This window comes from Salvelinus namaycush, chromosome 13 (assembly GCF_016432855.1).
Source record: "Salvelinus namaycush isolate Seneca chromosome 13, SaNama_1.0, whole genome shotgun sequence".
Taxonomy (NCBI): Eukaryota; Metazoa; Chordata; class Actinopteri; order Salmoniformes; family Salmonidae; genus Salvelinus; species Salvelinus namaycush.
The window spans coordinates 15,222,483-15,246,803 of record NC_052319.1 but is presented as its reverse complement, the minus strand read 5'-3'; the positions used below and the strand labels follow the sequence as shown (position 1 = coordinate 15,246,803).

The 24,321-nt window shown below is 42.0% G+C and overlaps 1 protein-coding gene across 2 annotated transcripts in view; it reads right to left on the bottom strand.

The window, feature by feature from the left end:
• Positions 1–2,497: 2,497 nt before the first annotated feature.
• LOC120058277 (1-acyl-sn-glycerol-3-phosphate acyltransferase gamma-like) overlaps positions 2,498–24,321 on the bottom strand; it is a 28,639-nt gene continuing 6,815 nt past the window's right edge. The window contains exons 2-10 of one of the 2 annotated variants that reach the window (XM_039006824.1): positions 21,050–21,147; positions 20,386–20,611; positions 20,026–20,195; positions 19,589–19,750; positions 7,583–7,736; positions 7,370–7,472; positions 6,245–6,320; positions 5,855–6,053; positions 2,498–5,644 (exon numbers count right to left, since the gene is read on the bottom strand). In XM_039006824.1, the coding sequence (XP_038862752.1) occupies positions 5,553–5,644; positions 5,855–6,053; positions 6,245–6,320; positions 7,370–7,472; positions 7,583–7,736; positions 19,589–19,750; positions 20,026–20,195; positions 20,386–20,563 (1,134 nt within the window). In that variant the 5' untranslated portion in view covers positions 20,564–20,611; positions 21,050–21,147 and the 3' untranslated portion in view covers positions 2,498–5,552. The remainder of the gene's footprint in view (positions 5,645–5,854; positions 6,054–6,244; positions 6,321–7,369; positions 7,473–7,582; positions 7,737–19,588; positions 19,751–20,025; positions 20,196–20,385; positions 20,612–21,049; positions 21,148–24,321) is intronic. The other variant, XM_039006825.1, reaches the window with a different exon arrangement.

Below are 24,321 nucleotides of genomic sequence, written 5' to 3'. Positions count from 1 at the left end.
CCATAAATGTACAACATTAACAATGTCTAAACTAATATATATATATATATATATATACACACACACATACAGTATCAAAAAAGTTTGGACACCTAGTCATTCAAGGGTTTTTCTTAATTTTACAATTTTAGAATGGTGAAGAAATCAAAACTATGAAATAACACATACAGTTGAGGTCAGAAGTTTACATACACCTTAGCCAAATACATTTAAACTCAGTTATTCACAATTCCTGACATTTAATCCTAGTGAAAATTCCCTGTCTTAGGTCAGTTAGGATCACCAGTTTATTTTAAGAATGTGAAATGTCAGAACAATAGTAGATAGAATGATTTATTTCAGCTTTTCTTTCCTTTCCTCCCATCACATTCCCAGTGGGTCAGAAGTTTACATACACTCAATTAGTATTTGGTAGCACTTGCCAATAAATAAAAAAACTTGGGTCAAATGTTTCAGGTAGCCTTCCACATGTTTCCCACCATAAGTTGAGTGAATTTTGGCCAATTCCTCCTGACAGAGCTGGTGTAACTGAGTCAGGTTTTAAGGCCTCCTTGCTCGCACACACTTTTTCAGTTCTGCCCACAAATGTTCTATAGGATTGAGGTCAGGGCTTTGTGATGGCCACTCCAATACCTTGACTTTGTTGTCCTTAAGCCATTTTGCCACAACTTTGGAAGTATGCTTGGGGTCATTGTCCATTTGGAAGACCCATTTGCAACCAAGCTTTAACTTCCTGATTGATGTCTTGAGATGTTGCTTCAATACATCCACATAAGTTGCCATCCTCATGATGCCATCTATTTTGTGAAGTGCACCAATCCCTTCTGCAGCAAAGCACCCCCACAACATGATGCTGTCACCCCCGTGCTTCACGGTTGAGATGTTGTTCTTCGGCTTGCAAGCCTCTCCCTTTTTCCTCCAAACATAAAGATGGTCATTATAGCCAAACAGTTCTATTTTTGTTTCATCAGACCAGAGGACATTTCTCCAAAAAGTACAAGCTTTGCCCCCATGTGCAGTTTTATGGCGGTTTTGGAACAGTGGCTTCTTCCTTGCTGAGCGGCCTTCAGGTTATGACGATATAGGACTCCTTTTACTGTGGATATAGATACTTTTGTACCCGTTTCCTCCAGCATCTTCACAAGGTCCTTTGCTGTTGTTCTGGGATTGATTTGCACTTTTCGCACCAAAGTACGTTCATCTCTAGGAGACAGAACCCGTCTCCTTTCTGAGTGGTATGACGGCTGCATGGTCCCATGGTGTTTATACTTGCGTACTATTGTTTGTACAGATGAACGTGGTACCTTCAGGCATTTGGAAATTGCTCCCAAGGATGCACCAGACTTGTGGAGGTCTACAAATCTTTTTCTGAGGTCTTCTGATTTTCCCATTATGTCAAGCAAAGAGGCACTGAGTTTGAAGGTAAGCCTTGAAATACATCCACAGGTACACCTCCAATTGACTCAAATTATGTCAAGTAGCCTATCAGAAGCTTCTAAAGCCATGACATAATTTTCTGGAATTTTCCAAGCTGTTTAAAGGCACAGTCAACTTAGAGTATGTAAACTTCTGACCCACTGGAATTGTAATACAGTGAATTTAAGTGAAATAATCTGTCTGTAAACAATTGTTGTTAAAATGCAAAGTAGATGTCCTAACTGACTTGCCAAAACTATAGTTTGTTAACAAGAAATTTGTGGAGTGGTTGAAAAACTTTTAAGGACTCCAATTTAAGTGTATGTAAGCTTACGACTTCAACTGAATGTAGTAACCAAAAAAAAGTGTTAAACAATTCAAAATAGCCACCCTTTGATGACAGCTTTGCACACACTTGGCATTCTCGCAACCAGCTTCTCGAGAAATGCTTTTCCCACATATGCTGAGCACTTGTTGGCTGCTTTTCCTTCCCTCTGCGATCTCTCACAATGGGTAGAGGTAAGGTGATTGTGGAGGCCAGGTCATCTGATGCAGCACTCCATCACTCTCCTTCTTGGTTAAATAGCCCTTACACAGCCTGTAGGTGTGTTTTGGCTCATTGTCCTGTTGAAAAACAAATGATAGTCTCACTAAGCACAAACCAGATGGGATGGTGTATCGCTGCAGAACGGAATGAGTAGGTGTCCAAACTTTTTACTGGTACTATAGGTATGTATATATAGAACAAAGTGAATTATTATTCAATACAATATATAGGCCTGCTTAGATGTAACTTTTTGCAGTGTGTGGTTCTGCCATTGTCTGTATTGATTGGTTGTCATGAACTCAGGTCACACCTTAATTGGGGAGGACAAGCTCATAGTATTGGCTGAAATGGAGTGAATGGAAAAGTATCGTACACATTTAACATGGTTTCCATGTGTAGGATACCCTTCCATTCACTCTATTCCAGCCATTATGAGCCGGCCTCCCCTCAGCACCCTCCTGTGATGACTTGGTCTCAGAATGACATCTGGATTCTGCTGCAAACTGAGAAATTCATTCAGACAAACCGACAGCATTAGAGATTAAATCCTTTAATATTCTTAATTGAATAAACAGATATTTAGAAAAATGACAAATAAAAGTTGAGATGTGCCACTTTTAAGCCAAAAAGGGTCAGATTTCAGTGTCGTATTTCGAACGTTACCCAATTCTTAAGTTTCGAAAACTTGAACAAAAATAAGAAAATTCTAAGTTAGTGGGATTTTTCCCCCCAGTAAAAACCCACAGGTTAATTTCTCTGCATGTTCTGTTGCACTGGAAATATATACACCTTATACACAGAGCTGGACTGATAGATACCTGAGGGAGAGGTGGTACTGTAGTTTGGAGTTATGGGAAGTAGACTGGAGATGAGAACATCATGGCCCAAAACTTAGAACATATATCTCCTAAGCTACTGTAACAGTTGTGTTGACAGTTGAGCGATGTAACAGGAGTTGTAACAGAGGTATCGAACACAGAAGCATCATGGGACAGTAAGTATTATTAAAATGGGGCCCTCTTAACTATGACTGTAACTAGGAGAAGATTCTCATGGGACCCTCATCTCTTCAGCTTTACAAATAGCTATACTTTAACTAACCCTAACTACTTTTTTCTGTAGTGAGAAATAAAACAGGAGTTCCTCATCATTTTAACAGAGGGCAGATTTATGTGAATCTTACTGAGTCAGTGTCCCTCACTACTTGCCAATCAAAACTTAATACTACTGAGGAAGTGTTGTCTATGTTCACACACACACACAATGCAATGAAGCTGCACTCTGTCTTAAGGCTTGCATGAATCTGTCCTGGTTAAAAAACATTTAACGCTAAAATAAAAAGAATAACAAAGGACATCAACATAGGGAGAAAAGATGGTGACGTTGAAACAGGATGGTGTTCTATAGACTAGTGATGACGTGTTGCTACCACGTTTGCATGTTGCACTGGGGAAATACCAGTCACCTGTCATCTTTGAGTTCTGCTTTCATGTCAATCCCAGTTATAAAGGAGTCCTCAGCCTCCCTATACACCAACCCCTCAGACCACAGATGGGGCGGGTCACCATTCAGACTACCATCAGAGTGTAAATAATTGTCCAATGAGTAGAGATAAACAATGTAACATGTTTTGAAAGCAAGTGCAGTTGCAGTGCCTGAGCATTGGGTGGCGCTGTGCCATACAATGAATAGCAGCAAAATAAAAAGAGAAAAAAACAATTAATAATAAGAACTATTCAGGACCCGTAAGTAGCTTTAGTAACATCATGTTATTGGTGGCTACTGATAATAAGATCCTACTGATCCTCACACCTCAACATATACCTGGGCATAATAAACCCATAAACATGTCAGTACTACCCTGGAGAAAACTCAACTACCCACAGTGCACCATTATGGATGAAGGGTTGGTGGAGTGTGTCTGAATAGAAGACTGTAGCAGAGGGAGAAATGAGGTGGGAAGGAAACCTAGCAACCAATCAAACAATCACCCTAGCTTAAGCAAACTTGAATTAAGGCAAACATTACTACAGTCTAGAGCTGAACAGCAGAATCAAATGTTCTTTCAGTAATGAGGTTACAATTGGACATGACTAAGTTCCGTGTTCCATACACTAATGCCACTACCAACCCCATCACTGTTTAAGGAGAGAAGGGGATCGCAGTGAGACCAGCAGCTCTCAGCTTCGATCATTAGAACAACTCATTCATTCAGTAAGTACTGCATCTCAGCTATAAAAAAGGTAGCTGGGGGTTAGGGTTAATTGGTGATCAAGGTTATTATAAAGAGGTCACACTAACCCTGGGGGTGGTTTAGCATGTTTAAACCAGAGCAGAGATGGCAGGAGAACAAGTTCATAGTTCACTCAGGAACTGACATGGTAATATGTGTGCAGATATCTACTTGTGAGCAAGCAATGGAGAATGCTGTAAAAACCTACATACATAAAATAATTACGGTCAGAAGCCGGGGCGTTGGAATAGTGGAGTGGAATATCATGCCAATGTTAGTAAGTAGTTAGTTACCATGAAGTTAATGAATACAGAGCCCTTACTGTAGTCTTAACACATAGAACCCTGACTCAGGATTTAAAACACTGGAAGTTCCATCTCTGCTGTTGAAAATAAGTCCCTTAGCTAGTTTGGCTGCTGTTGAATATTACTGACTGTCTTGGTAAGAATGCATAGACTTGTAGAATCATAGAACCACCCCATTATATTTGCTCATGAATACAAAATGGTTCCCACAGCAGAGAGATGAAGCACAGTGAAAATAAACACCTTTTTTGCTCAGAGGAAACCTGGCAGGGTTCTACACTGACCTTTTTGTACAGGGAGCATACGTGCGCCGAAGTTGAAAAATGTACAAGTACACAAAGAAAGAGCACAATGACATTTTTTTGGAGGCAACAAGCCGTTTTCAATGTAGTAATGGTGCAATTACCACGGTCATGAATTTGCGCTCGGTGTATTCGCCATGGCACTAAGGGGCTGCCGTACAGTGATATCATTGCTACAATTATCATCTGGGTCATTTTTTTCTAGGCGCACAGCAACATATTTAGGCGCATATGCGAGGAAAATGGTCGCATTGTAGAGCTCTGCCGGGCTTTTTCGGTAGAACGAGGGGGGAGATATACTGTACTGTATGTTACAAGGTGAACACTGAAGTAACACCTCAACCTCAAATCAAAAACTAAATTCAAAAGAAAGTTATGGAAAGGAAAGCTGCTGATAGGCTTGGTTCCTAGGGTCAAAGGAGTCGAAGAGTGCGAGGTGGCGGGGGGTCTGAGGGGGTTGGATAAGGGGGCAAGGAGCATGTTCACAGCAGTACCTCCCGTTCTCAGTCCTGCCATCTCCTACTCCATAGAGAGCTGGCTGCAGATGGTCTCCTTTTTCTCTCTACACTCCTCCCATGGTCAAACCCCTCCCTCTCTTCCTTCCCTCATCGTCCAGATCCATCTCTGGTGTAAATCGGTTTGACCCCCCTCCCCGGAGTGCTTACTCGCACCTCAGGACAACAGAATAGGGGAGGGGGACCGCAGGACGACCGTACGAGAGCGACCAACTGCGGTCAGGAGGGAGAGTTCTAGTTCTGTTTCTTAGCCCCCTCGTCGCCGTAACTGGAGCCCGTCTTCTTTATCTCGGTGACACCGATCAGGCGCCGGATGGCTATAGAGGCTGAGGAGGACCAAAAAGATAACAGACAGAGATTATGGACCAAATGTCAATGAGGCAGAAAACATTTGTTGTCAGGAACTACGCACATTAGTCAACATCTCAGTTACATTCCCATATGTGTTAGAGTTAGCTGTAAACCTCATGGTTATTGGATCGACGCCCCAGCCTAAGGTAAGAGTAACGAGGAAGCATTATGTACCCTCTACTCACCAATGATAAGGAAGAGGCTGAAGCCGAGGATGAGGAGGGGGGAGCCACTGACCACCACACCGCAGGCGAAGTTTATGAGGGGCGAGAGCAGAAGGGTCGCCCAGAACAAGAAGTTAAGTAGCGTCCACAACCGGCGAGGAGGGGTGATGGTGGGACCTGGGAAAGTGCCCTCTTTATGATAGTGTTCTTGCAGAGCATCCTGGAGAGGGAGACCGAATGAATGTCAAGGTACTACCAAACCTGGTTAAACATATTTTGTAGTTACTTCCAAATAAGGTATGTGTCAGTAACTCATCTCATATGGGAGTTTATCTGTGTGTGAGACTTGTACAGGGAACAAAACTGCATTTAACAATATTCAGTTACAACTCAAGCACTGAAGAGCCCTACCTTCTCCTGGTAAAGCTTATGAAGCCAGTTGGCACACTCCTTCTCATCTTCTGGGATCTCATCTACAGGGAACCGCCTGTAGGGAGAAGGAGCAGGGGAGACAAGCAGTCAACACAAAATCAAGAGATAGCAGGGGGAGTCTGCTATGGAGTGCAGTAGAGCAGCCCCCCCCCCCCCCCCCCCCCCCGGGTGCACGTTTTGGTTTTTGCCCTATCACAAACCAGCTGACTTCAAATTTAAAAAACTCATCAAGCTTTGATTATTTGAGTCAGCTGTGTAGTGCTAGGGCAAACACCAAACATGCACTCAGGGCCGAGTTTGGGAAACCATGGAGTAGAGAATGAGTCTGGTATAGCAACATCTAACTACCAGGGGGCAAACTCACCCAAAGTTCAGATGGGGCACCTCATACAGTGTCATCTACAGTAAAACAGGGCCATAGAACAGCCTTTGGATGTATAGCATTATGTTTTATTTGCCACAAGCACCTGCTTTTGCCCCACCAGGCTACTCTCCCCGTTTAGACTCACAAGGAGCTCATTCATGCAGTGGAGCTGTTTTGATATGCCTCTCCGTGTAATCTAATTTAAAAGGAAAGGCTTTGAAGGTCTCTCAATGTTGTCATTCAAATGGTCATTATGATTTGAAAAGAAACAGTCCATGATGTCATTGACAAATGGCTCTCTGTAATCTTATAGTTTTACTCACCTCTCCCTAAGAGTTAGTTTTTTTTTACTGAAGGCTGGTACTGTGACTCATGATTGAATTATGGTCTCAAGGACTTGAGCCGCCGAGTCCTGTTTTTCACCGCAGGGCAATCCGTACTCTGTCGATGCCTTTCTCCCAGCCTCCCTTTACCTCTCTTTACCTCTCTTTACCTCTCTTTACCTCTCTTTACCTCTCTTTACCTCTGCGGGTTGGGTAGGACAGGACTACCCCAGCAACACAAAAGGAGTGTTAGGTAAGATTCTGGCTCAGTTTTGAGCAGTCCACTGTCCTGCTTACTATTAAAAAAAATAGCAATGTGCTTGGAACAAAGCCAAGAGGCTAACAGAACATCATGGGTTTTCACTTCAAACAGCTCAAGTAATAATCACAGGGTCATACATATTGATTAGTACCCACCTGATTTTCATATCTGCCATGTATTTCTTGCCGTTGATTATGCCCAGCAGAGTGGGGACCTGGTGGTCCTTGAAATTCAGTGTGACATCATACACGGCAGATACTAAAAACAATGAAAGACAGAAGAGAAAATCTCTAATAATACGAGACCTTATTTTGAATTGCGTGTGTATGTGTGTGTGCACACGCGCAACACGTGCATGCATGCCCCACCTGTGCCCTTGAGGCATTTCAGTGTTGTGGTGAAGCCTTTGGTTCTGGGCAGCAGATGGTATTTGAGCTTGGGCAGGCCTTTACTCTCTGCCACTTCCATACTGATCTGGTGTTTCTTCTCTGTGAAGCGAGTGCCTTCGCAGTACAACAGGAACTATGGAGACAGGAAAAGGAGCGTCAACAAACATGCACTCACAAGGGATTCACAGACGCACGCAAACGTTGAGCTTAGAGAAACACACGCAAAGATAAAACAGCAAGTTTATACACAAGATACACTACTGGTTCAGACAGGCACACATCAGCTGAGGTGACCTCCTTTCCCCTATCCTCTTAGACTCCCCAGCAGGGCCAGCTTGTGTTACAGATCAAGTGCACCTCCAGGAAACGCTCCTCAAAATAAAGTTCTTATCTCACCTCAAGGACTTCCATTTAGAGTTGGTGCAGCGTCAACAAAATATACATCCTCAGACAGACTGTTTCAAAGAAAACACTGCACATCTTGTTGTCCTCCTGTCCCTGAGGTGAGTTGGTCAGTCATGCGATTCCTAGGTGTTGCTTAAATCAGATCAGACGACCAGATTAGCCAAATCTCTGTCGTTCCCGGTAACCGTAACGAGAGGTGGAAGTGGAAACTTTCAGCCTGAGCAACAACATGCGTCTAAAGATCGTTAGGGAGGGCTATTAGGAGCCAGACCAGAATCCCACTGACCTAGATTTCCCTGTGGCGTTTCAGCTTGATGAATAACACTAACCAGACCTACTCAAGACAAGACCAAACTCCTGGAACTAGTCCAATGACTTATGGCAGACTGAAGCTGGGAGCTCAAGGATCAGTCCTGTGTGTAGATTCACTGTACGAGCTGTCTGGACCTAATGTGCGCTGCCAACAGAATGACAAGGAATTTAGTCATGTGGCCCAGGATAGAAAAATGTAGGCCTTAGCCCTTTACACTCGTACCCGTATTCGGGTAGAAAATTGCAGATTTGGTCACTGATAAGCACCTAAATTGCTTTACAGCGCTGTATGGTTTTTGACTGACAAGACATTCTGAACTTGAGCAACACACGTAACAAGAAGTTGCCCCCCTCCCGCTAAATTGGGCTACTTTTTTTGTCGTCTGAGTGAGGGAAACGCTGTAAATTAAGAGGACTCAATGTATTTTGAAAGATGAGATGTTGAGGATTATAATAAAATACCCCTTTGGTATCATAGAAGCAAGTAAAACAGTCCAAATGTGCACTTCACATTTCCATGTCATATACAGTGTCAACGTTTATGGTCACCATGTTTGATTCAGAGTTCCAAGATCACATGGCGTCATACCCTGGGTTGTCCTGAACAATAATGGGCATGTTTGTCTATTGTGAAGAAAATTTGCCGCGGAACACGCACCTGAATGCACTCATGACTAGGGCTGTGGCGGCCACGACACTTTGCCGGTTATTGTCAAGCAAATGACTGCCGTTCTCACAGTGATTGACCGTTAATTAACATACACATGTTTATCATATCCAGGTCTCGACGCACACAAGCCACTGATGTGAGCCTTTGGAACATCTACATACACACAAGTCTATTAAAACCATTTAATATTCACCATCACAATAAATCTATGATTTATTTTGGAAACATTATGATACGAAGAAAATGCATTTCAGGAAGAACAGAATGAGTCGGCCTATATATTATCTGGCTATGCGCCACGCAATAGGCTAGTTCATTTAGCAGAAAATATATGCTTTTAAGTCACGTGCCATTATTTTATTTGATTTCATAGCAAGAAGAATATAATTGAACTTAGCTGAATAAAATAATATTCCCATTCCGGAGCAAAGAGGTGATGATTTGAAACAGGTCCTACACGCCAGATTTAGATTTATATGGTAATATATACACAATACGTTTTGATTTAAAATGGCCCGTTGGGCAGGAACAGGGGCAGGGAGAAAAAAAGAAACATCATCCGTATGCACTCGAATAGCGAATGGAGGCCGCTTTCCACAGTTCGTTTTTCAAAATCATGCAGGATAGGCTATTCCAGTTTTATAGTGGAGCATGTGCTTAATACTAGCAGCTGACAAATAAAGTCGCAGCTGGGATCATCCTCTTTTTAGTGGCAACCATCAAAACTCTGCTTTCATAAGGGATTACATATAGAAATGTCTGGGCTGATCAGAGCCCGTATTTCACTCCATGCATCAACCATTGAGAAGCATGCAGCCTTAACTTTGGAAACCAACTTGAATCTGTTCAGTAACATCAATAGTAAAAATTAGGGTAAAGACAATATGTCTTTATGGTATTTTAAACACAGACTGTCTGAGCTTGGTGTAGACCTGACTAGAGATTTGGGAGAGAACGGGGAGTACGTCTCAAGGACAAGGTCACTAATCTCTGTCGGCTGGGTAGCAGGACACATGTGTGCGTATGGTTGTGTGAATGTGTGGGCGTGAGAAGTCAGTATAAAATGAATTGTTTTGTATTCTTGACTTTAGAACGTTCTCTGAATAAACTGTACTAACCTTTTGTATAAGCTGAGTCTTTGACTAATTATTATTATACCCATGGTCTTACAAACCTCGGGAATTGGTCAGAGCTATTGATTGATTGTTATTATCATTGGGATTGGAAATTCTCTTATCAATTGGTCCTTCGAAGCCGGATTTCAATACCTGTTTTCTGTCGTCCCATGGGAGCGCCGAAAACCGTGCACGGACGGATCAGAGATCCGTGAGTTAAAGACCTGACCTCTGGAAATTGAGGTTCCATTTCAGGCCGGTGGCAAACTGGTACACGACAGAAAACACTGACGAAATCCAACCAACATTGAATTCTCAGCTGAAAGATAAGGTCGGTGATCTTTATTCATTAGTTTGGGGTTAAATTCTAAACTTACAAAAAATTAAAGCAAGATAAATGTGAGGGAGGATTTTAACTGTAAAAATAACAGTAAGTAAGATTTGTATCGGGTATACCGTCCATATAATCTAATGTAGAGAAAGTTTAAGACAAAAGTATCTATGTTAGTGTTGGCGGCACTGGGTCACAGATCTAATTAAGAAATTTCGAAGTACAGTATCTAACAGTAAGACCTAAAAGTAAAACTGGTTGAAATACAGTATCTAACAGTCAGACCTAAAAGTAAAACTGGTTGAAGTACAGTATCTAACAGTAAGACCTAAAAGTAAAACTGGTTGAAGTACAGTATCTAACAGTAAGACCTAAAAGTAAAACTGGTTGAAGTACAGTATCTAACAGTAAGACCTAAAAGTAAAACTGGTTGAAGTACAGTAACTAACAGTAAGACCTAAAAGTAAAACTGGTTGAAGTACAGTATCTAACAGTAAGACCTAAAAGTAAAACTGGTTGAAGTACAGTATCTAACAGTAAGACCTAAAAGTAAAACTGGTTGAAGTACAGTATCTAACAGTAAGACCTAAAAGTAAAACTGGTTGAAGTACAGTATCTAACAGTAAGACCTAAAAGTAAAACTGGTTGAAGTACAGTATCTAACAGTAAGACCTAAAAGTAAAACTGGTTGAAGTACAGTAGCCGGAAAACGTAATATAGAAGATAAAGTAAAGTAAATTACGTTAGTCTAGGACTAACGGGAGTAAGTGAGATGTAAGTATAATAACAGATTATAGAAATAGAAAGTAGAAAGAGAGAAAGATATGAACACGAACAGAGAGAGCAAGCCATAGCCAGGGAGAGGAAAGAAGAGCCAGAACCAAGAGAGTCTAACCTTAAAAAGCGATTAGCACCGTATAATAAGCCAGGGCTGAGGGAGGTTCAATCAGATTGGGAGGAGGATCAGTGTCCTCTCATAGAGCTTCCTAATCCTAGAGCAGGCGAAGCTGACCAATCGGATACCTTACAAGTGTATCGACCCTGGACTGAGATGTAGCAAGAGCAGTTGGGGGAATAGTACATCCAAAAACAGGAATAGAAGGGTTTAGGAGAGATATGGAGGGACTGACCGAGAGTTTTAAACTAAATACAGGAGAATTGGAAAGGGCTGTCCGACAGATAGTGGGGAAAGACTGGGCAGCAGTGAGGGGAGCCTGGGTTCCAGGGCAAGGAGGAGAACCGGTTTTACCATGGGCAGGAGATGGGGATTATGCAGACAAATTGACACAGCTCTGTAATAATCTTAGGGACTATTACCATAGACATGCAGACTTTTCAAAGATACATGAGTGTGAACAAGGGGATGGGGAAACTGTTAGCCAGTATTTAGAGCGACTGAGGGACGTGTTCAATGCTAATAGTGGACTGGTAGATCCTAGACAGGGAGAGGACGGACCTTACCACCAACAGTTAAAAATAGCCTTCTTGAGTGGTATGAAGCCTGAAATTTGCCAAATCATAAAAGAGACTCTGATAGGGTGGGGAACAGCCACATTAGCCAAAGTAAAGAGGTATGCTATACACCATGAGCATAATGGCAAGGAAAAGAAAAGTAAGAAAGAACAGACAGGAGCAGAACATTTGATCGCCACTCTTGGGGAAATTGCAGGAAAGAGCAGGAAAGATTTTAAAAAGAAATGGGGAAACAGGGAGAGTAGAAAGTGGATAGAACCCGAGGACAGAAAGTGCTACAACTGCAATAAAACAGGCCACATGGCAGAGGATTGTAAGGCCCCACCAAGGAACTGTAGACAGAGACAGTTTAGGGAGAGACAGAAGAGGGAACGTAGGCGAATGAGAGAGTGAGAAGAGTCCGAGGATGAGGAAGAACAGGCATGACTAGAAAGGAGGACAGGATTTGGCAACATTATTGAGAAAATTACAAGAAGGATATCAGCAGGGGAAAAAATTATGTGCGTGTGAGACCTAATAACTTATCAAAAGTCATAATAGTAATTATTCCTAAATTCTGAGTAGGAAAGAGGCAGGGACAACGAGAGAGAATCCTCGCTGGGGAAATGCTTGGACCTTAAAATTAGGGCTATTTTCTGGGAATTGTCTCGGTGCCGGAGTTTACGACTACAGAGAATTATAATAATAGGGTTATTTGCACCTCCCTCTTTTCAATAGTGCTGGTGGTCCAGGGTTAAAACTATTGCCTACAATAGGGAGACTCGGGTTCGTATCTCAGCCTATGCACCGATAGACTAAAATTCATTATGATTGTAATTCAAATATTTATAGGTTTTGCCCGGAAAGATACGGTTGTTAGTGTTTGTTTAAGATATAAACTGAACGTTTTAATAGCTTGTTTAGGTTAAATTGAAAGACTGATTCATTCAAAATAATAGCGAGGCGATTTCGATGGAATACGTTGTCTTGCCTAAATGATCTGATGGAATAATGTATTGAGACTGGAGTCGTATTTAAATTACTGAAGAGACAGTTACCTAAACCTGATGAATTCTGAATAATAATGGAGAGATACGATAAAGTTGTGCCCATCGGAATGTTTTTATTCTTATGGATTGACTGACATGCGTTATAAATTTAGCGAAGTACATGGTACTTTTACATTTTGGAGTGGAGAAAGTTGGAAAGTTGGGTTTTGCTCTTGCGATAAACCGAGCTCCGCTTTAAGTCTGAGTAGGGGGTATGTTTGCGTAATAACGTAAAACTGTGTCATTACGTAGAATACACAATAACGTTACTCAAATTGATTTGACAGTTGTTCGGATACAGACTCCCACTCTTTTCTGTACTTCTGGCAGTAACGTTACAATTTTGATTGAGAGATGTTGATTGATGTTGTAAGTTCTGTTCAAGATCAAACATTCGTGACCAACTATATTCCTTGAGTTTGGCTTGTCGGACCCGTACTACTGCTGCTGCAGTCAGCCAACAATGATTTGCAATTCGCTGAAATTGCTGCTGCCTGGGCACGGGCTGAGCGCCTGCTGCTGACGTCACTCACAATGCACTTTTGCAGCCAGGCAATGATGTTGTGACTGCGGGTGGGACAGAGAAAATTGTTTGTGTCATTTAGAGGGAAAATGCGTGCATTATAGCTTTGTCACTTTTCAAAAGTTGCTAAAAGTTCCAAATACATTTTTAAAAAGTAGCTAAATTTGTCGGGGTAGTCGGAAAAGATGCTAAATCTAGCAACAAAATGGCTAGGTGGGCATCACTGGTTGGTTGTGGCTCACTGGGCTATATTTAGCTGTAAGCGATTCAGGTCTGAATAGTTGAATCGTAAAAGTTGTGTGATAGTTTCTGGTTATTGATTTTTGGTTTGATTGTTTGTTTAGGTAACACCAGGGAATTGGAACCAAAAGTGCAAGGGTTCTAACGTTATCTGTTTCCATTACGTGGAACCATGTTAGGTCGGTAAAGGGGATTGCAGTTTGGGTTCATTTTATTTTGCTAAACAAGCTTGGAGCCTACGTTCAATTAAGTATAATGAACCATTGAGGAAATTTAAAACTAATGACTGGAGGGAGTACAATGGAATTATCATTAGGTTTTGTTTGTAGTCAATGTTTTGATTTCTGAATCTGGGTAGTCTGACAAAGTGTTTTTTCTGGGAAAAGGAGTGCTTCATTGTCTTGTCTTTCTTTGGAAATGTTTTCCGGGGCTTGAGGAGATTCCCATTTTCCTAGAGACACGATATCTTAAAGGGCTACACACACGTGGAATATCAGAAGTTCTATTTTCTGAGTTTTAATTAAACACGGGAATTCTTTTGATAAGGGAATGTTCTGGAAATCTGGGATACAACATGTAGAAAATGTTTAAGGGGTTTTCTTTAATTGGTATAATATAAATTGAGTAACACGACTGTAAAAGGGTGGTATGACTCTTGACCTCTATCTTTGCTTTTTCCCTTGTGGTCTGATCAGCCTCATGGGAGGGCCATTTGGATAATGAATTTAAGGTCATTTGTGATACTGATTTTAAGGTAATTTGAGTAATTGATAATTATGAACAAGTTTATAGTTCTTTGACATAGTTGTAATTTGAACCAATGAGAAGAAAGAAAAGCCTTGGCTTAATGGTAGACTTATGTTAAGTATTTAGAACATAATCCAGGCCAACAGGACATGCCATCTGTGGTGATTCAGAATTATTGATAGGATCGAGATAACCTTAATCAACCTATGTAAAGACTTTAGAGATCGCCACCATAGACATGTTTTTTTCTAAAATCTATGAGTTCAGGCAGTGAGACACTTAGTCAAGATTTGGCAACAACCCATATTTGATAATGACTATTATGAGAAAGAGCGACAGACAGATAAGAGAAAGGGCAGACAGAGGAGCCCTCCCCGCACAGCTGAGACCTTGAAGTTTTGGGAGCAGAGAGGAGAAGGTGGGGAAGGGGGGCCAGGAAAGCAGCAAGATAGGAGTGACACAGAATGAGTCACGGTTACTGAGTGGAGACAAAAGGGGAATGAAAGCTTAGTTGGTTTCTGGAAATAAGGTGTTAAACACGGAAACATTGCCCAGAAATTATTCGGCACAACAGGCCGAAATAGTAGCATTGACTAGGTCCTGTGAAATAAGAAAGGAGAATAAGGTTACTGTTTACATAGACAAGCACATATACATTTAAGACCATACAAAGCAGCACAGATATCTCTTAAAGTAGATAAGACACTGGACAGAGAATTGTTTAGATTTGCGGCAGTATTGATACAAGGGCGGAGCCATGTATCAAAGGGGGGATGGGATAGGACACTGTGGCCTATTAAATAATAATAAAAAATGTGGTTTATAGCGTTCCCAACTTACTTGGCGGACACGATTATGGTAAATATTAGGTCAAGATATTATCCCTTGAGGTGGTTTACTAGGATCTAGTTCTTTAAATAATGGATGACATTCTAGCTAATCAGAAAGAATACATGAGAAGACTGTTTGTTAACCAAACCTGTTTGTCCAAGATTTTATGCTTTACAGGTGAATTACAGGAGAAGGTGATTCACTCAATCCAGTCCCTGAGGAGAATAGACGGGAAGCAGCCCCGTTGGGAGGGGCCATACCAAGTACTCCTGGTGAAAGCCTTCACAGTGAGAATAGCTGAAAGAGCTACCTGGGGCATAGCACACATTGCAGGAGGGTAAGACACACTGACACTGTCGAACAATCACAGAGTTAGGAGAAGAACCGAAACCAATAGGGTTACCTCTCTAACGAAGATTCCCTGACCCCGCCCTACCCTCCCTGTGTGCGTTCATAGAAGTGGAAGTATGGTCTGGCCTCTAGCTGCTGATATGTTCTCCGGGAAAGGGTGGGGCTTTACAGGAGTGCTGATTGGTCTGATTATGGGAACAATATTCCTAAATACACCATGACCCATCCGAGAATGCAGAAGGTGGTAACTTGACCCATAGTTTAGACGATGGGGATTTTGTATTAACCAAGCATAAGAGATCACTTGATCGGGATAAACAGGAAGTGAGAGTGGAGATTGGGAAGGATCTCAGTGGAGTTCTATGTAGACCAAATGGGGTCTCTGACTCCTTGGCAGTCTAGGACTATGAGCCATTATGGAAGATATCTGTGCAGGTCCCCGTGTAGTTTATGGAAACAGGTCATAGCTCACACAGAGAGAGAGGGCTACATAGATCCACATACCCAGTATGGAAGAAGATGGAGTGTAGTGAAGGTAAGGGTTTCAGTTGATACCCTAGTGCCATTCCGGAAAGAAGAGGTTAGGGCAGGTGGTAGCTCTATAGTCAGCCAGAATACAAGCAGAGCCCCTGACAAAACAGATACTGACAGTGGAGTCGTCCAGAGCCAAGGGCCGGTGCGGATAGTGCAGACGAAAGATCTGAAAGAAGTGATTGAGGTGGAAACTGATTATGGGGATTCTAACCTATGGTTAGAATGGATTTAGTATACAGCCAGATCAGTAGCGAGAGAAGAATGGTATGTCTGCGCCACAGCAAAACCTCATGAAAAAAAGAAGCTCCCCATCTGGGTCTTTTGACAATAGAGTATATTATATTGATAAAATTGGGGTCCCACGGGGGGTTGCCAGACGAGTTTAAAGCAAGACATCAGATCTTAGCGGGATTAGAGTCAAGCATTTTCTGGTGGTCCACTCTCAATAAGAATGTGGCTCGGATAAATTATATCTATTATAATCAACAGCACTTCATCAATTATACTAGAGATGGAATAAAAGGATTGGCAGAATAGAATAGCATTGGATATGTTACTAGCTGAGAAGGGAGGGGTCTGTGTGATATTTGGAACAATGTGCTGTACCTTCATCCCAAATAACAGCTCCAGACGGATCAGTGACCAAGGCCCTGGCTGGTTTAACCACATGAGCTCACGAATTGGCAGAGAACTCTGGGGTAGATAATGCTCTAACAAATTGGTTTGGGAAATGGAAAAATGTCATAATCACTGTGTTGTGGGCAACCTTCACCTGTATGAGTGTTTTGGTTCTGTTTGGATGTTGTTTGGTCCCCTGTGTGAAAGTTTTGCTTATCAGGACTCTGGAAAGGTCAATGACGCAACAGATGGTGAGGTACGGACCGATTTCGAGCTCCGGCCTGTGTGATGAATACGGGCCTACAGGCCTAGGAGATGGCTCTGTTTCTTTTAACTACAAGGAGCCAATGTTGGATGAGACTATTTTTGAGGGTTAAGACTTTTTTTATGAAGATTGTAATAAAAACCCTAACAGGAAGTGTTAGGATACCTAATGTAGGCCTATAACTGTAATTGATGAATAAGGAATGAAAATACACATATTGGTTTTGTGAGATTGATTTTGAGTGACATTGACAATATTAATAAAAAGGTGTAATTTTTTGTAGTAAATGTTTAGGCAATAATTAAAAGGATTCCACCCTGTCACTGTAAAACATGTGGAAATGTGTTTGTATCATAGCTGACAAGGAACTGTGGCAGATAACTTATGACCACTGTGAATCTGATAGCAGGGAAGGAGGTCTCCCCACCCAGAGAGGGGAGAAACCGTTGGGCTTGCAATAGATGGGGTAACATATAGCAGCATATGATTAGCAATGTATTGGTCTGGATTATTCTTGTATACAATTGATGTATCAGTGTGTATTATTTAGTCATTAAGGGTGGATTGATAAGTGAGAATTATCTGTTAATTGAATGATTAGAATATTCCGCACTGAAACACATAATTGTATGGAATTGATTAGAATGTATAAAATCATAATCAATAAATGTGTAGTCCTAGTCAGAATTAGGGTAAAGACAATATGTCTTTATGGTATTTTAAACACAGACTGTCTGAGCTTGGTGTAGACCTGACTAGAGATTTGGGAGAGAACGGAGAGAACGGGGAGTACGTCTCAAGGACAAGATCACTAATCTCTGTCGGCTGGGTAGCAGGACACGTGTGTGCGTATGGTTGTGTGTATGTGTGTGTGTATGGTTGTGTGTATGTGTGTGTGTGTATGGTTGTGTGCGTATGGTTGTGTGTATGTGTGTGCGTATGGTTGTGTGTATGTGTGTGTGTGTATGGTTGTGTGCGTATGGTTGTGTGTATGTGTGTGTGTATGGTTGTGTGCGTATGGTTGTGTGTATGTGTGTGCGTATGGTTGTGTGTATGTGTGTGTGTATGTGTGTGTATGTGTGTGCGTATGGTTGTGTGTATGTGTGTGTGTATGTGTGTGTATGTGTGTGCGTATGGTCGTGTGTATGTGTGTGTGTATGTGTGTGTATGTGTGTGCGTATGGTCGTGTGTATGTGTGTGTGTATGTGTGTGTATGTGTGTGCGTATGGTTGTGTGTATGTGTGTGTGTATGTGTGTGTGTATGGTTGTGTGTATGGTTGTGTGTATGGTTGTGTGTATGTGTGTGCGTATGGTTGTGTGAATGTGTGGGCGTGAGAAGTCAGTATAAAATGAATTGTTTTGTATTCCTGACTTTAGAACGTTCTCTGAATAAACTGTACTAACCTTTTGTATAAGCTGAGTCTGACTAATTATTATTATACCCATGGTCTTACAAACCTCAGGAATTGGTCAGAGCTATTGATTGATTGTTATTATCATTGGGATGGAAATTCTCTTATCAATTTTGAAAGCACTGTCCATTTCCTTGTGTTTGGCTTTGAAACAACATCCACAACCACCATGTTTCCCACTCAGTCTTGAACTTTTAAAAAGCATGATACTGATAAGTGTTTGATGTGATTTTCTATTGCATTTGCATTGCTGTCAGAGTGGTTAGAGGGACAATAGAGCCCTGAGAACCAGACCATTAGCGACCTGATGATCGTTAGCGAGTTGGGTACTAGTACCAACGCATGTACAGAGTGCATTAAATGAGATTACCGTGATTCAACGGTCATGTGGAATTTGACTGCGGTCATGACTCATGGTCACTGCAACAACCCTACTCATGACTCATTTCTATGCGCACCAAAATTATGAACCTTTTGTTGGCAATAGAACAAGCTTTCAAAGTATGCCCACATGACCCGATTTAAAATAGCGATTTAAAATGGGCCGCTTTTGGATTGCGTAAAGAACAGTAATTGTGTGACGGCGGGGATGCAGGGTTGTGTTCCAAACAGAACAACTACAAGTGTGCTTGCTCTAGTTCCTCAACGGCACAGCTAGGAGAGCTCAACAAAAAAAGCACGCTATAGTTTAAGACTCTTCTTTGAGCATGGCAATTACTTAGAAACTGCACACTTTGGAGAGGTGTGTTGCCACTTGGAGACACCAGTTAGTCCTCTCACTCAAACTCTTGTTGCACCTACCCCACAATTTCCAGGAACATTCTTATGCTACTGAATGTATCCAAAGAATCGTCAGATTCTGTTATCAACAAATGCGGCGAAAAGTACAGTATACGTAAAATGCACATAAAATCAAGCATAATGTTCAGATTCAGTCTCGTGTCAGGTGAAATGTTGTCCCCTCAACTTCAGGTGTAATAATTTCCCCATAATCTCCAAACTGTTTCAATTGCTACTATTCTTATGTATATGCTTTCATACGTCTTCTGTAAGAAACATTTGAATTTAGACCTCTCCATATAGGCCAATTCCCATGAGTGTAAAGGGTTAACCAAAGGAGACACACTCACCCACATAAACTCAGGGTAGTCTTTGAGTCTGTCCAGACCTCTGAACACAGTGTCTCTGTCCTCCTCCCACTTCCTCTTACAGAACACAATTTCCAGGAAATACCAGGTCCATCCAATCAGAGGCACTTTCAGCAGCTCATGTTTGGCCAGCACCTTGGAACTCTGGGTGGAAAAGAAAGCGTGGGAACGGTAAGAGTCCTGAAGTGTATCTCTAGCATCAATCTCATCTACTTCTCTTTATCGCTACGGAATCTGAAAACGCACAACAGTTGAAAGTAATATGGAAGGCGTCATTTGGTTTCATATGTCTGATTCTTTCAGATCGGAGCTGATAATGGAAAGGCGGCAAAGTAGGAAAGTCGATGAGTTGACTATTGAGATGACCCCCATTTAGTGACTGATGAATAGTAGATAGTAGAGACAGAAGATATACTGACCCCTAGGACTCCGTATCGCTCACACATCGTCCAGCCGCAGAGGAAGTCAATCTCGTAGTTGTGGTTGAGGATGATGATGACGTGCTCCTTGCCAAACTTCTCCACCGTGGCCTGGTCTGTATAAAGGGTGCATTCTGTGCCAGACCACCACTCTAGCAGCATCACCAGCTCTGCAACAAGTCCAAATATAGAAATTAAAATCGACTCGACTCCTGTCCACGGAGTCAAAATGATCAATATCGAATCGCCAGATTCATTATTTCACAAGGTCCCCTTTTGAGGTGTGACACACGGTCTTATAATGCACACAGTTTCTCTCTCTCTCTCACACACACACACAATTCTAGTGTGGGGACTCACGGCTCCAGAGGGAGTAGGAGAGCCTGGTGTTGATCCTGCGGTAGAGCTGCTTGTTGAAGGGCCACAGGACGCAGGTGAGGAGCTGGATGAAGTTGATGATGAGGCCGCTCACCACGAACACAAAGCCCAGGAGGAGCTGCAGAACAAACTGGGTCTTCAGATAGGCTAACAGACCCATGGCTGCTGCTACTGAGGAGCCTCCTCTCCTCTACACACTACTAACGACCTGTGGGAAAAGGGAGCGAGAATAGAGTGGGAGGGTGCAGGAGGAAGAGGGGGAAGCGAGACAGGAAGGTGAAAGTAGGTAAGATAACAAGAGGGGTGGTGAAGAGAGGAAGAGAAGAGGGAGATTTAAAGGACAGAGCAGTAAAAAAGGGAGAGGAGAAAGAGTAAAAAAGGGAGAGGAGAAAGAGTAAAAAAGGGAGAGGAGAAAGAGTAAAAAAGGGAGAGGAGAAAGAGTAAAAAAGGGAGAGGAGAAAGAGTAAAAAAGGGAGAGGAGAAAGAGTAAAAAAGGGAGAGGAGAAAGAGTAAAAAAGGGAGAGGAGAAAGAGTAAAAAAGGGAGAGGAGAAAGAGTAAAAGGAGGAGAAACAATGAACATGTTGTTCCATTAGATGCGTTTGCTCAGAGAGAAGATCAAAGAAATACATTTCAAACGACGCGTACGGTTGATCGAGTCGAGAAGACATCAATGTTTCATTCTCACCACGGTGGACTCCCTCTATAAGCCCCTCCTGCACGGCCCTTCACTCAGTATTACGGACCTGGGAAAGAGACAGACCGAGAGAGAGAGACAGGTCAACATAGGCAGAAAATTGGCAGGCAGGAAACAGAAAAGCCTATTGTAAACCATAGTGTATGGCTGCACAACAGTGTACAGTCAAGAAGAAGTGGTAGTGTAGAAGCTGGTCTACCTCATTAACAACCAGAACCTACTAAACTCTAAGCTAGCAGACAGAGGGGGAAAAAAACCTCTAGCCTTTGTCTAGATTCTGTACTACTGTATATTGTGTGTGCGAGTGCCTGTCACAGAAAATAATGAATAAACGACTGTCACAGACCGAATGAGCGTGACAGACAAGGCGGCTTACATGTGTTGTTACAGAAGGTGTGTCAGAGCACAGGGACTATAAGTGGGTCTCTGTGATGCATTTTCACTCACACAGACCAGTGAGTCACAACACAGCCCTCCAGTCCACTGTGACTTCAACCCCATGCAGGAGCATTTAAACATTTTTTATTTTTATTTCACCAGGTAGGCTAGCTGAGAACAAGTTCTCATTTGCAACTGCGACCTGGCCAAGATAAAGCAAAGCAGTTCGACACATACGATCAATAATACAGTAGAAAAAGTATATATACAGCATGTGCAAATGAGGTAGGATAAGGGTACCAGTAGTCAAGTCAATAAATAGGCCACGGTGGCAAAGTAATTACAATATAGCAATTAAACACTGGAATGGTAGAATGTGCAGAAGATGAATGTGCAAGTAGAGATACTGGGGTGCAAAAGAGCAAAAATGAGGCCAAATGAGGTGTTGGCTTCGGGGATGACCAGTGAAATATACCTGCTGGAGCGCGTGCTACGGGTGGGTGTTGCTATGGTGACCAGTGAGCTGAGATAAGGCAGGGCATTACCTAGCAAAGACTAATAGATGACCTGGAGCCAGTGGGTTTGCGACGAATATGTAGCGAGGGCCAGCCAACGAGAGCATACAGGTCGCAGTGGTGGGTAGTATATGGGGCTTTGGTGACAAAACGGATGGCACTGTGATAGACTACATCCAATTTGCTGAGTAGAGTGGAGGCTATTTTGTAAATTACATCGCCAAAGTTATTAATAAGATGCACGCATGACTAAATTGATTTCGGATAAAAGCGTCTGCTAAATGGCATCTCTCAAAAAGGAAGCAATGGGTTGCAAAGTGTGTATTTGTGAGAGGAGAGGAATAAGATGCGTCTTGTTCGCTCTCAGAACAGGCCAACCATGTCTCCATTGTTCGGGACAAATGACCAGCGTTCCAGAGAGGGAGGAAGACACACAAAGAGAGAGATTGTGTGCAAGTGCAATGATGTGTACGTGTGTAGAATTGTTTGTCAGAAAGGCAGCAGTGCAGACTACATTACAAACACTATCTTCCTAAGTACAAAACATTCTCAGTATCTCGTCTTGCACAGTTCTGAGAAGTCAAGTCTATGTGCTGTATTGAACATCACTGAATGGGTGTTAAGCCAGCTCCATTTTGATGTTTGTCCACTGCACAGCAGGTGATGGGGATATTTTAATCCAGATTGTAGCCTATAAACAAGATCAAACACCCATTGAAGCTCAAGGCTTCTTCTATTCTCTGATTTAAAAGGACTGGAGGAGATTTTGCCTAAGTGTTGCCCTCACAATTGGCTTAGCTTAAATCACGGTGATAGGCATAGATACAGTAAAATGTACAGTGTCATATTAGTAGTGTGTCTGCTCTTTCCAGAAATGGCTGCTCTTTGTTTAAACCATGGATGGGCAATTGGTGGCCCCCCTTTTGTAGGCCCAAGGACCAATTTCACAAAACAATAAACAAAACAAAAAGTACTTTTGAGAGTTATAATAATATAATACACAACCAAATTTAGAAAATTGCACCTTGTGTATCAGTCACTCAGACCATGTCAGTAAAAAAATGGTTTTAGTGGTAAATTAGTCTAGCGACCAGCTGTCTAAACTTGTAATAAGCATGGTCGAATTACCGACCGGGGTGGGGCCCATTGATCATCAATTATCATATAAAAAACTGAAAACATTTTCCTCCATCCAGAATGTGTAGAATTGCAGGAAATTAGCTGTAAAACTGCTCATTTCTCTCCACCCCATGGCAATTTGTTTTTGAATTGCATGAAATAAGTAAAGAAAATAATAATAATAATTCTCTGCACCATGGCAAAAAGTGTAGAACTTCAGCAAACTTATTTTAAAACGGCTACATTATCTATATGCCTCATGGCAAAATGTGCAGAAAATTAACTGAGGGGGCAATAGAAATACTGATTGTTTTTGGATATAAATTGATTACAGCACCCTGCCTAGCTGTAAACTTTTCTAAGAGAAGGAGCCTGTGTGTGTTTGAATTGCTTTCATGGAGGACTGGCTGAAATGTTAAGGATAATCCAAATATTATTTTCACCATGAGCAAAAACTTTCTACCCAAAGTTGCAAAGGGTTAATTTAATTAACACAACAGGCCACAGATCATTTGCCAGGAACAGCGACAGATCATTTGCCAGGAACAGCGGCAGATCATTTGCCAGGAACAGCGGCATCTAGTGAGCAAAACCTGGGACTTTCAAACTAATTTATGTGGGAAAATGCAAGTGACTTCAATGTCTAATTTCTCCATTGGTGTCTTTTGACCATTTATTTGGATTCCTCACGTCTTAGTTTGTGTGACAGTGTTGTAATATTCAAGACCGGTCTCAGGACCACATTTTCAGTGTCTCGGTGTCAGATACATTTGTACTCTGTCTTGTCTCGGACATTGAGGACTTAATTTGTTCCAGAAACCAGCCGAGACCAGCGGATTAAAAAAAACTCTGAATTATCAGCCTCCATTCAGTAAACGCACAAAACCACTTCGACAGAGCAAATATATACACATTAATACCTTATTACAAGATGGCGTTGACAGATATGGCAGCTCTGCTTCTAGCTTCACAAGCATTTCGTACACCTGCAATAACATCTGCACGTGACCAGTAAAATGTGATATCTATTATAGACATGTTTGCGCAGTGGCGAACCTATTGGACATGGGCTCAGTGTGGAGCATTGCATATACTCACTTCTTAATCCCTACTGATGTGTATCAAAGTAGCCTACACAATCACAAAGCACATCAAATATATTCACATGCATGCCCTACACAGCCTAGTTTCAGCGGAATACCATCTGCAGG